Below are 13767 nucleotides of genomic sequence, written 5' to 3' on the forward strand. Positions count from 1 at the left end.
TTTCAAAAAAGGGGCACTGATGATCAAAGGATTTTTTTATTGGGAATAAAGTGGTCTCATTAGGGCACGCTACCTATTAAAAGTGGTTTAGCCAGAACGCAACCTTCTTTGTCCTAAAGACAGACAGGTTGTTCCTCTACTGGCCAGTAGGTGGCAACATGTCCTATGGTCTACCAGCCGTTCAGGGTTAAGCATTCAACTGCTGGGTCCACCGTGGGAGTGAGGTGGAGTCTGGTGGAGTTCACCCCAGGTTCAACCTGAGCCGTGTGTAACTCTTGCTGGGCACACACTGCCTGACCAGGACTAAGCCTCCTGAGGGAGGAAATGTTTGCTTCTGGCTGCTGAAAACACCCCTGTAATAAAACTGCCAGCAGTGTGAATAAGCCATTTCTTCAAGATAAACATCGTCAACACAAGTTGCTATTTTGAGTGTTGAAGAGTGTAAAAGAATATCGATGGGAAGTAGATGGAAGAGGACTGGACTTCACTGCAAACAAAGCAGCGTTATGATTTCTCAGGGAACAGCCCGCACATTTTAGGAATGGAAACTTGTACTCCATAACAGCTTCTGTTAATACATCAATATTATTAACGGAGAAATGTGGGTGTCCATACAAACATGTTGCATGTCAGGATGACACTCATCGACAGTATACATACCGCTGAAATAAAAGATCCCTATCAAGTACACAGCATCATTTCACAACAATGTCTTATTTTATTAAGCACAAGAAAAAGTAGACAGCAAGTGGTAAAAAAATCAGGTTCTTATTTTTTTTTATATAGGTACAGTATTTATATATTTTATCCAAACAAGCCTAGACACAGAACAAAGGTATCCGAAGGAAAGTATCAACACTAAAAAGATAAATAAAGATAAAAACATATTAAGCCATGTCATTGTTAACTCTACTATGGGTTAGGGACACATCTGGGTACCATTTACCTTGTTACCCCATCCACGAATGCCTTCCAGTCTGTCAGTATTTCACAGCCCCGTTCCTCCTTCCATTTAGCTTGTGGAGGGTGGACTGACTGATTGAAATGGGTCGTGCAGACAGGATGTCATTCCGCTTGATGTTGAGCACATTTTAAAACATCTATCTAATACAGTGCCTGATCTGCAGATATCATAAGAAAGGATTCCTATGGAGGTTACAGCTTTCTCTCAGTTGATCAAAAGGAAGCAAAGGTCCCTTCCAGGCATAGATCCCCTATGGCCTGGTTCCTCACCTCTCCCCACTGATCAAAAGCAGTAGGTCAGGGTTAGAGAAGACAGAGGAGGGGTTTCTTGGTATCGAGAAAAGTAATGACAGCGGTCTAAGGTGTAAAAGCGTATTCATTTATTCATTCCTTCATTTTCCCAAATGCTGACTGGCCCATGTGTGATGGGATTATTACTCTAAAGTGACATAAACACTGAACCAATAGGCTAGGGACGGAGGATGCTGGGTAATCAAGTCAAAATGTGACAGTGGGGACATTTTCAGACCAATTGTAGACTAAAAGATTTGGGAGAAAATCCTCCCATATATTTGGACTTACAATGTGCCATTTAACCCATCTTATAAGTTACAGTAGATGGCATATGATGTTATGACCAGTAGCGGCAATGTGACACCCTTTCTCGGCCCACTTTTAAGGTTGAGTGAAGGCAACAGAGATTGGCTGGTAGGAAGGGCTGCGCAGGTGCTCTTGTACAAGAGCCTGATACATTAAATAAACCAGTCTCCGACATTACATTTCTGTAGAACCACAAGGGGCATTTAAATTGGTCAAAGGCCTTCTACATATCAAGCGATGTAACTGTGAGATCTATATCCAATAAGTGTATGAATATATTAGATTAAAGTTTGAATGTAATATAAGTTAGGTTAAAGAGATGCCTGAGACTGTAGAAGCATGCACCTGTTGAGGATGAAGCCAGTTTGAGCTGAAAAGACTAATGGGCATACCAGTGAGCCAAACCTGTAAGACAAGAGTTTTTCAGAATGGTTTTTTATCGCTGTTGAGGAGAGAAATCAGCCTGTCTCATCCTTCCTCTTCCAGATCAATGACTATCATGTGTAAAACTATAATAACAGCCTCATCTAGCTTCATGTGCTGATAGTAACTAACTGCAAGAAATGTCTGACACTGTTTCAAGGACGCAACTTCTTCTTTTCGCTGCTCAGTTATTTCTGGTCTAAATCTCAAATGTAAATATCTACCCAGGATTGTGCCAGAGACAAACTGACTTTGCCTCTCCTAAGTCTTGTACTGTCTAGCCTCGGTGTGTCATGACGGCGCCTTGTGCAAGTCAGTTCCATCCTTAGATATAAATCTTCATTTGAGCTTTGACAGCCTATGAGAAGTATAACACAGGCTCTTTCAGTTGCTCTAAGTGAATCGCAGGAATTTACATGTCTTGAGGAATTGAGTGTTACTGTGTGTGTGTTTGTGTATTTGTGCGAGACCGTAGGTGTGTACTGTACGTCGATGTGTGAGAGTGTATTTAAGCACGTCTGTGTGTGTGCTTGTGAAATACTATTAGGACATTCGGCCCACCCCCACTAGCATAACATGCTGTTTAAGGCTTGGGTTTAAGATCGGAATTAGGGTTGTGTTTTATGGGCTCAAGTGTGAAAAAAAGGAAATAAAATGTGACTTTTCATTAGTCTACCCAGATAAAAAGTATATTTATGGTATATACAGTAGGTTAGGTTTAGTGTTAATGTTAAAAGCTACATGCTGGTAAAATGCTTGGATGCATACTGTATCAAACAACCAATTCTGAGGTATCCAAAACAAAAACCATTCCCAAATAATAATAACACATTCAATTTTTCCTGAGTTACACTTCAAATACAGAAATCAGTCAATTTAAATAAGTTCATTAGGTTCTAATCTACGGATTACACAATGAATAAATATTTGTAAAGACAGAGCATTTATCAGATATTTTGTTCAGCTCATGAAGCGTGACCAAAACGTCCATGATGCATTCACATTTTTGTTAAAGAATAACCAATGTGTCACACAAGCACATGGCAACAGGTGACAAAGTAATGAAAATGTTGTGTCAGTCCGAATGATAATTTATTTCGCATTCAAATTATACTCAACATAAGAAAACTATAATTTTCCAATAGTAAATATAAATATATCCATTAGACTTTTAGAATGTTTGAGTCAAAATGGAACGGTAGTCGGAAAAGACATTTCTAGAGTAAAAACAACAACTAACAAAATGTAATTTGTTACTTACATAAAAAATAAATAAACCAGTATTGTGCTAAGCTCTAAGAGAAATTGTTTCACCTTTATATCACAAACAGTAGGCTTTATGCTTAAGAAAGTAGGCTAAGGCTTGCTCCTTTGTTTAACAGAGCATCAATCTTACATGGCTAATCTAGATGACTACTAATTTAAGCTAATGTGTGGCTAAAATTAAACAAGCTCCTACTGCAAACTCAGTTTCTGACTGCTAGTCAGATATGTAAATTTTACATTTTGTCATAGCAGACACTCATATCCACACCAACTTACAGTTAGTACATTAATCTTAAGATTGCCAAGTGGCACAACCACACAATCAAGTTATAAGTACATTAGAATGAAAATGTAGCAATGTCCATCAGCAATGTCCATTCTAGAATATTATTTTAAGTGCAAGCATTGGTTGCACCGTAGCTAGGGTCTGGTAGTAGTTGAAAGGTTTAACTAGTGGAGTGTGACAAGGAGCAGAGTAACAAGTCTCAGCTCTCCCAAAAAAAATAGCAATACATGCTGGCAAACCTGGGTAAAGACCCAAACAACTGGAACGATGAGCTATGTACAAGATGTCTCAAAGTCGTAGTTTGGCCAAAATGCCAGAAATAATGTTTAGCAAAAACATTAACCCTACCTCATATCAACCTGCTGGGCAGCCCTCAACCATGACACAGTTGGATACTGTAAAGAAGACTGAGCAAAAATTCTTCACAGTCGATGTGAGATACTGATTGGGTGGCATTAATGTGACAAACAGTAACAATAAATGGATACATGAAGTTGTTTCAGCCAAAGGGGGCCACACCAACTACTCAAGCTAGAGTTGTGCTTATTTTTCCGGCACTATGAAAAAATTATTGCAAAGTATATTCTATCATTGTCAATTGTAAAACAAATGTACCTTTATCTGTTAGTAGTGAATATTACATATACATATGTCTAAATATGTAAAAAAAAAAATTTTTTAACACTTTCCAAGGAGGCTACTTTTAACAAGTGCTTTCATTTCTGTCTCTGTTCCGTCATACTTCCTAGAATGAATGTGCTGATATTGCTTTTTATCCTCGTCTTAATCCAGATCCATAGGTTACGTCACCTTGTTTGGTCAGTGGTCATTGTTCTGTAGCACTATATTGGTAGGGTTACCTTGTTGGTCGTAATGTGGGCCGGTTTTAATTGATTTTGTCCAGCAGGCCTTAGTTTGCTCTCTGCAGTCCAAGACCATTACTGGAATTCCACATATTACCCTTACTTCTATCTTCATAGTATACGTTCTCTCTGTTATAACCTGGCTTACCTGTACCCCCATGCATCAGGTCTCGTCAGGCAGAGACAGAAAGTACAAGGTTTCGAATGTACATGCTGATCTATTAATTATAGATTAATAGATCAGGGGCAATGTTTTTATTATTATATGTTTTGGTAAATTTGAGATCCGGGGCTATTCATAAAAGTTCCCAGGCCTAACGACGCCACTGATGTCAAGTATTGTTGAAGTGACCGGTTTGAGTCACCAGAGATCTCTCTGTCTAGTTTTGCAGTTCTTGAGCCATGATAGAGAACTCCGACTTGTCTCTGGTGGTTAATGGTTTATTGGTGTCCCTTGGGGGGTTTAATCTTATGCGGCATGGCTTGGCAAAGTGGGTGAAGCTTTTTCCTGCTTCCTATTTTCAACATGTTCTTTGTAGTTTTCAGGCTGGGCATCTACACAATCAACGGTTGGTTTAAAAAGGGCTGCATATAATTCGCTCATTTAATTAACTGATCAATCGATAGACTCATAGGCAAAGAAATGCATACAATCATCAGCATTCAATTGTATATTTTGGCCTAACCTGAGGCAGAAGACATTGACTTACCAGTAGAGCAGAGCCAGGAAGATCATGAGCAAGCCCAGTGACAGAGTCATTCCAGAGGGCACTAACGTCCCCAGGACCTTCATAACCAGCTCCATGATATTGGTCACCACCTCAGAGCACCACTGCCACCAGCCGAAGACCTCCTGTACCAGGCAGGATGAGAAGAAGTATCATATATGAGATTAACAGAAAGCAGGTGAAAGGTGTGTTTGGAAAGTAGAACCAATGACTGTTGAACCAGGTTAAAGATTACACTAAGCCAGTTGCTATTATGAAGAAGAAAAAAAAATAAAGTAGCCAGGATTCAATAAACGGTGACAGTTTTTTTTTTTTTTTTAAAGAGTCAAATAGCTTAAGATCAGCCAGCTGGTACATCACGCTAGACTCGTCCCAGCTTTGCAGAGTTTTTAATGTTGGTGTGAATGCTAATCATGTAAGTCTTTATTAGATCACACTCTTGTCATAAGCCTAAGTTTTTTAATTAAGGATCCTTCAGTCACTCAGGGTGCTTTGTTTGTTCCTGCATGGAGCTCTGCACTTCCTGTTCCTGTTCTTAATGAGGTGCTCCTACCAACGCGTATATCTTCAGCCGCTACAGAGGCATGCATTTCCTTTTCCCGCGGGTGTCATGTTCACACTTTTATCGTTTCTCAGTAGATTGGCATTTGTTCTACAACACAATGTTGGATAAAGGCATACGGACTATATGAAGCCTTTAAAATGGTTTATAGCCTTGATGTACGTGAGAATTCAACAGTTATAGGCCCAATTGGTGATGACTTTGCTAAAAAGAAATGAATTATTAAACAGACTTCTGGACCCACTTCCTCTCAGCTTATTGCCAAAATAAAAGTCCTTCACAGTGGGTCTAAAGTACGTCACTATATAAACCCTCCATTCACAGGCTGCTAGGCTATACTCTGGGAGTACTTCAACTCTCTGCAACTCTGCAGGTTTGTGGTTTCTATGACAACATTCACCTCTCTGTCAATGATTAGTTTCAGCAGAAGCTTTGTCCAAACCTCCTGTTTAGCCCTTTACCCTAACCCTGCTTAGAGAGAGCCCGGAGGCTGAGAGGCGCCCCAGTCCTTTCCACGCTGTCCTCTAACAATGTGTTCCTGAATGATCAAACCTCTGGGAACGGGCACACAGGCCTGTAGCTGACTACGATGGTCACACACGGACCTCCTGAACACGCACAGCGGGCTAGACCTGAACTGGATCACATTTACAAGAAACCATTGTATGTGCCCGTCATTGCATTGGTGCATCTTCTTCAGTTATTACGGTTTTAATGTTCTCATCAAACCACAACGCAGTCTCGAGAAATACTGTAGGCTGACAGTCATTAAGAGAATTTGTTCATTTTTATGTAATAATGGTGTGTTATTACATGAAATGTTATTATAGCTCATTAGTGGTCCAAAAGTAGAAAAGTCAGATGTCAGACAATTTTGAAAATGCACCGAATAATATAGAAAATGTTCGCTAATTTCTGTGGATGACACAATTCAATACCTACTGTTTGTACTGTTTCTGAGAGCTAGGGTGCAGGCAATGTAGGCCCACTACACCAAATTCAAACCAGATATAGTATATGGTCTATGACTCGACAAAGGCAACCGTGAATAGTTTGTGATAGGAAGAAAACAGTTGGGCACATTTTACAGATGAATGGTCCTGGGGAGGGTTAAAGGATGGTGTGGTGGGAGATGATTGGTTGGTAGATCAGCCAATAACGCCAATGTTTACACCCCGGGAGACTCCTCCCGTCTTACTGTTTGCTAACAATGGTCCAGTCTGACACGATGGTTCACCAGTAGCTTTGAGGACGAGAGTAAATGGGAACCACATTGCCCAAAAGTAGAAAAGGCTGATGAGCGGATAAAAAAGAAAGAGGAACATCTATTTAACTTTGTTTATAGATTAACTTGGCTGCTTCCCAGTTTAACCCACATTCTTTTCATAAGCTGAAAAATCACCACATTATATACCAGCAGAAACCACAAAGGCATTGGAACACAAAGCAGAGAAATGCAACAGTAAAAAATAAAAACTTCCATTATTATTAAGGCAACATAAGTGTCTTTAATATTAATATTAATTTGTTTGCATATTAATCAAGACAAAAATACATAAACTTTCATGCATTTTATAAAACACTAGATGTATTTAGCAAACACTGCATGCATTTTGCATTACCAAAAAAATTTACATCCAAGGTTAGTTTTCATAATGAACCAGGAAAATCACCAGTAATATCTGGCTGTTTATCAAATGAAGCTGGCTAAACTCATTGACCCTGCATTTACCCCTCATTTCTGGGAGGGTGACACAGAGATAATTACATGTTTCAGTTCACTAATCTCTAATCAAAATGTAAATTGTCCAACCAATTCAGAGCTTAACTGATTATAAAATGACTCACTGTTTTAATAACTTAAGGGGAAAAGTACAGGTGTATCTAAATACCAGTAATTCTTGAAATGGAAATGATTCTCAAATGCAGTACATGATAAACATGTTAAAGCAGTTTTACACCTGGGACCCTAATTACATTCTTTGCCACCCAAACCAATTTAGTTGGTTTACCCAGGCCAAAACAGAACAGCTCCGTACATTCTCTAAGGTTTAGTTGGTTTACCCAGGCCAGGACAGAACCGCTCCGTACATTCTTTAAGGTTTAGTTGGTTTACCCAGGCCAGGACAGAACCGTTCCGTACATTCTCTAAGGTTTAGTTGGTTTACCCAGGCCAGGACAGAACCGTTCCATACATTCTCTAAGGTTTAGTTGGTTTACCCAGGCCAGGAAAGAACCGTTCCATACATGCTCTAAGGTTTAGTTGGTTTTCCCAGGCCAGGAAAGAACCGTTCCATACATGCTCTAAGGTTTAGTTGGTTTTCCCAGGCCAGGACAGAACCGTTCCATACATGCTCTAAGGTTTAGTTGGTTTTCCCAGGCCAGGACAGAACCGTTCCGTACATTCTCTCAGGTTATTGGTTTTATGGCTCCACACCAGCCTGATAAACTCCATAACAAAATAAAACATTGAGAATGTTCCTACTTCATATTTACAGACGGTGAATTCATATACTAGACTGACTAAAGCATATAAAAGAATAATTATTGGGACAAATCTACACAACTCTACCCAGCATGCAGCAGCGGAGGGAGAGATAACAGCAGGACAACAACACATGTAGGCTGATTCAGCACTGTGTGGGCTATTTCAGCATGTAGCATGGGGTCAGTAAACAAGGGAGATGTTTTTCCACTGACACATATAATATTGATAGTGAAAACAGCCTCCCTCTCTTGACCACAGCTGGCTCTCCCCCTCGCCCTCTCCATATCCTGACCGTGACAGAGTTCATTATCAAAGTGAGGACTAGTAGCACGAAAAATAGGCTGCATACAAAACCACACCCTAGTCCCTAAGTAGCACGCTACTTTTGACCAGTACATATTGCTTATATAAATGTAGTGCACTTTTAAACCAGAGACCAATTGGTCCAGGAGAAAAGTAGTGGTCTACAAAGTAAATATGGTGCCGTTTGTGATGCATCCAGATTGTCAGGATTGACCTGCAGAGCCTTGACTTAAAGAGGTAACTTATAAATAATGACAAATAAGAAATGTTTTGGACCTGCTGTTCCTTTCATCGGCCAACATCTCTGTTAAAGTCGATTAGCCTTATATTGAACCTCAAAGTCCATGCCTCTGTCACCATGAGAAACATTCAAGATTCAGTTAACACAAAATGTTAACCTTGACATGCTGCGGTTGATCATTTCTAGGTTGATGCCTGTCGCTACACTGTGAAAACCGTACTGTTATATTCTGTTTTCAGCTACAAACTAGTAGAATCTGTTGGACGTTGCACCACTTCCATGAGTACCGGCAGATGTACAGTGAGTACAAAGAAAGGAGGCTGTACTGAAAATAGGCAAACACCTGACTATCCACACTGGAGCCAACTGAGACAGAGATACAAAAGACAGAGGACTTATAACATTAGGATTCTGAGACAGAGATATAAAAGACAGAGGACTTATAACATTAGGATTCTGAGACAGATATAAAAGACAGAGGACTTATAACATTAGCATTCTGAGACAGAGATATAAAAGACAGAGGACTTATAACATTAGGATTCTGAGACAGATATAAAAGACAGAGGACTTATAACATTAGGATTCTGAGACAGAGATATAAAAGACAGGGGACTTATAACATTAGCATTCTGAGACAGATATAAAAGACAGAGGACTTATAACATTAGCATTCTTTGCCAATGGGCCCAACTTTGTGTGGCATGTCAAATAATAATGTAGGATTTTTATTTGAAATGAGTTCTTTAGCTAACTGCATTAATACAATCTCTGTGCCAACTGGGAATTGTGTGGACAGAATATGACATAGGTTTTCCTTCTGTAAGTGCAACCCACTTTCTTACATCCAACAGCAACCAACAACCTGTAGCTCAGTAATCATCTCTAATAAACTGTACAGTTTCCGCCAAGGAAAACAATTCTAGCTTGCACGGGAAACGTCTTCAAACTAACACAGCGGTGTGAAGTTAGTACAGCTGTTTGAAGTTAGTACAGCGGATTGGAGTTAGTACAGCGGATTGAAGTTAGTACAGCGGATGGAAGTTAGTACAGCAGTGTGAAGTTAGTACAGCAGTGTGAAGTTAGTACAGCAGTGTGAAGTTAGTACAGTGGTTCCAAGTTAGTACAGAGATTTGATGTCAGTACAATGGTGTGAAGTTAGTACAGGGGTTTGAAGTTAGTACAGCAGTTTGAAATTAGTACACCCGTTCTTGGCCATTTTCTTTGTTGCCTTTTTGAAAAAGATTTAGCCATTATTATAATTTGTTTTCCTTTCATCACTAAATCTGATGATAGTTAGTTCTTTAAGTAGAAGGTTCTTGCAACTACTGAGTTTTGCGGTTGTTACCTCTAGCTATATTAAAATGTCTACACTAACTGTCACTCTGGATAAGAACGGCTGCTAAATTACTAAAATGCAAACGTAGCTACTATCAACATGCTATCATGAGAATATCTACTGAATGCTCTCTACTTAACTGAATAGAATTAGAATTAATTCAATTCTTATAACACTAAAACAGAAAACACACATTGGCATGGGTTTCCAAGCTTACTAATTTGCCTTTAAGGCTGGATTTGATTTCACTTAGTACTATTCCACTAAGAAGGTGCGACGTCACGTAGACTCCTCTGCAAGACAGCCGAATGTAGGAGTTTTAAAAGGGGTTTTACTGTATTGCATATATTTATACCAGAAGTGAAAGATTTAATTTTGGTAAGTTGTCAATCAAATGTAAACATTTGAAGGAGAAATTATGTCTATATGCAAATTATGTTGGATTTAATTTAACAACAAAACTAGTAAGGGATAAACCTATGTTTATACATTACCTATGTTCTGTACATTACCTGTCCCTTCACAGAGTTCATTTTTCCAAGGTAATATACAGTACTGAGGCCTTTATCCCCCTTATACCACAGAAGGCAAAAAACAGAAGCAACATAAGAAAACCTTTTTTGGTAGAAATGACATGTTTTTGTTTAATAATGTATTTATGCCTCCTCATTATTTGGATTCTACAGATGCAGTCCATTTGTTAATTACAATTATTTCTAAAGTTCAATAAAACATTTAACAAATCTAAACAATTTGGACACTGACACATTTCGTTTGCTGCTTTGGATTTGAAAAGATACAAGGACTATGGTGTTAAAGGTATTTTCACAAATATCAGATGTAACTTTTAGTTTCTATAGCATATTTTGTACAGTCATAAATATGTGCATTTACAGTTCTCAGTTTAGCCCATCTCTTGCAGTACAACATCAATCCACTATATCCTATTGCAATACATTTTTCAATTCAACTTTGGTGTCTTACAACTGTCTTAAATCATCTAGCTAGATCCATACAGGTAAGTTAAAGAATAGATGTAACTTAAATACTTAGTAAGTAAAGTGCCTTTAACGTTTGATGTGATTTTACTTAGTACTAATAATTTTACTTAGATGACTCTGTAAATCTCTCATTTAGAGGACACTCTGCTCTGATACGTTGCCTACCCACCAAGGAGCACCACTGCATCAAGTAGCATTCTGGGTATTTGTGAATGTAAGTTACTAAGCAAAAGGCGATTCTGATTGCTGATGATGTTGCCCTACAAATAAATACTTAAACTATGAGTACAATCATATTGATTGATAAACTTATTTCAGATCCACAAGTAGTAGAGTTTATCAACCAACCTAAACACATATGGTATGACTTAAAAACGATTCCTGGACCAGAATCCAAATTTAATCAATCAATCAAATTTATTTATAAAGCCCTTTTTACAACAGCAGTTGTCAAAAAGTGCTTTTACAGAAACACCCGGCCTTAAACCCCAAGGAGCAAACAACAGTAATGTTGAATTTCAGTGGCTAGGAAAAACTCCCTAAGAAGGCTGAAATTTAGGAAGAAACCTAGAGAGGACCCAGGCTCAGAGGGGTGACCAGTCCTCTTCTAGCTGTGCCGGGTGAGATTTTTAGAGTCCAATTGGAATAATTAATAAACGCATGTGGGCTAAATCCAGAGTCAATTTAAATTTAGACTAGGTCAGAAGTATGACCAGATGGACAAGGACAGGGACAGCAACGGGCCCCCAAAACCAGGTTCTCCGCAGGTGTGGACCAGGACCTCATGTCCTCCTAAAGTTAAAAACGGGAAGAGACTGGGAAAAATCAGAAAATGCATTCCTCTTATCAACAACGATTTATAGTGGAGAAGGAGATCTTAGTGGGGAAGGAGAACTGACCCAATCCCCCAGCACCGCCACCATGGCCCTACCACCACTGGCCAGAACAAAAAGAGATGATGTATTGATTATATCTCCTCATGGCAGATTCTGCACAGGGCAGCTCAATACTCAACACATATCAATTACCCTGAACATATAAATGATTAATTTGTAAACAAACTGGAATTTAAGATGGACAAAGTCATCTTCCAATGTTGATATTTGATGGTGTTGAAAACCAAACCAAATTAGATGAGACTTTAGCAAAACAGTTAATAGATTGTTAACTGGCTAAATAGTTCATCAGTTATACAGTGTGTTGGATTTAAGTCTCCAAATAAAACTTTAACGTTAAAGACAGGACAGCAACCAAACACAATTTCATAATACTTTTGTAATTCAAGAAATAGCCTTTATTTGAGGCTGTTCTTACAAACTAAAGTAACAGTATTTATTCAAACTTAAAATGAGTAACATCCATGCCCACATGTTGAAGTTACTGAAACTGTCTAAATATATATATTTGCATGTTTAAGATAACATGCAATAACATTTTCTCAACTAAATATTAAGCAAATGTAAATTTGCTATATAGGTTCTTTCTTTTGTGCAAAACAATATGCAGTCAAATGAGACTAGACCTCAGTAGGAAATCAAGATCATTTTAATGATTTTCATATAAGCCATTAAGACTTCAATATTCGAATTCCAATATTTGTATTACTTATTCCAATATTTAAGTAACCTCTATCAAACATCCCGAGTACTGTCATAGCTTCTATAAGTATGGATAAAACAATTAATTAATAATATGGCACTGTAACTGAAAACAGTTGTGAAAATGCTGGGTCATTACGTTGAACAGATCATTAAGTTGAACAGAACTATGTGTTGCATACGTTTGTGAACTGCTGTTTACAATACTTGAGACTTCTTTTACAAATTGTAGAATTTTTAGTACTACAATTTGAAACAGTATTCAAATTCCATTCAATAATGTTACGACGATTTAATTTATGGTTAAGATTGAGTCCAATCCTTACTACACAGCCTGTCTGGCTCTCGTTAAGATCAAAGATCTAAGTGATACATACACTGAAGTAAGATGCTGTCAAAACGTAGCCCTGACAGGTATCGCAGTATCATACGCATAAAATAAACTATGTTAATATGTCATGGTTGGGCAATTGTTGATTGTTGCTGCATTCGCTTTGAAATGTGTTAACGCCACAACGTTGAGTTATGTCACCGAAGGTTGCACGTGATTGACTAGCAAATATGGGGAAACGCTCACATCTTGCAATGTAACTGAATAACAAAACAAAAATGCTGTAGGCTAACTGTATCTTTCTATTTAAGCTTTGATTCTTACCTCGTTATTACTTGATTGTAGTATATAATGTTAGACCATTGTTTTGGACCTCGTCTTGTTGACACGGAAGTGCGGAATACGTACTGTAGTTCTTTAGGACTACAACTGTGCGTTGGTTTGCAACGCTAATATTTATTTTGTTGAAACTAGTAGCTGTCCCGATTAGGATTTTTTTTAATATATATTTGTTTTAAACAAAAATGCTAAATATAAAGACAAATATACATTGCGCATTTAATTCAATTATTGAGCTTATGCATATTGCTAAACAACGCACTCGAATAAACAGTAGAATATTCTGCTGAGAATATATCATGTGGATGTACAACCGATTGGTTACAGACAGATTTAATCGTTTAGTAGCCTAGTCACTCTGGCCCTAAACTAGAATAATTGTTTGGCATTGTTCGTTGTTCTATGGCAGACTTAACTCTTAATTGTTCGTGTTTGG

At 38.3% G+C, this 13767-nt stretch overlaps 1 protein-coding gene across 2 annotated transcripts in view; it reads right to left on the reverse strand.

Moving 5' to 3' along the window:
- Positions 1–13767, reverse strand: part of tbxas1 (thromboxane A synthase 1 (platelet)) — an 81419-nt gene that overhangs the window by 67165 nt on the left and 487 nt on the right. Inside the window, exons 1-2 of one of the 2 annotated variants that reach the window (XM_010883338.5) lie at positions 13317–13417; positions 5112–5254 (exon numbers count right to left, since the gene is read on the reverse strand). In XM_010883338.5, the coding sequence (XP_010881640.2) occupies positions 5112–5206 (95 nt within the window). In that variant the 5' untranslated portion in view covers positions 5207–5254; positions 13317–13417. Of the gene's footprint in view, positions 1–5111; positions 5255–13316; positions 13418–13767 lie in introns of those variants that run through there. The other variant, XM_020056802.3, reaches the window with a different exon arrangement.

This window comes from Esox lucius, chromosome 19 (genome assembly GCF_011004845.1).
Source record: "Esox lucius isolate fEsoLuc1 chromosome 19, fEsoLuc1.pri, whole genome shotgun sequence".
NCBI classification, from domain to species: domain Eukaryota; kingdom Metazoa; phylum Chordata; class Actinopteri; order Esociformes; family Esocidae; genus Esox; species Esox lucius.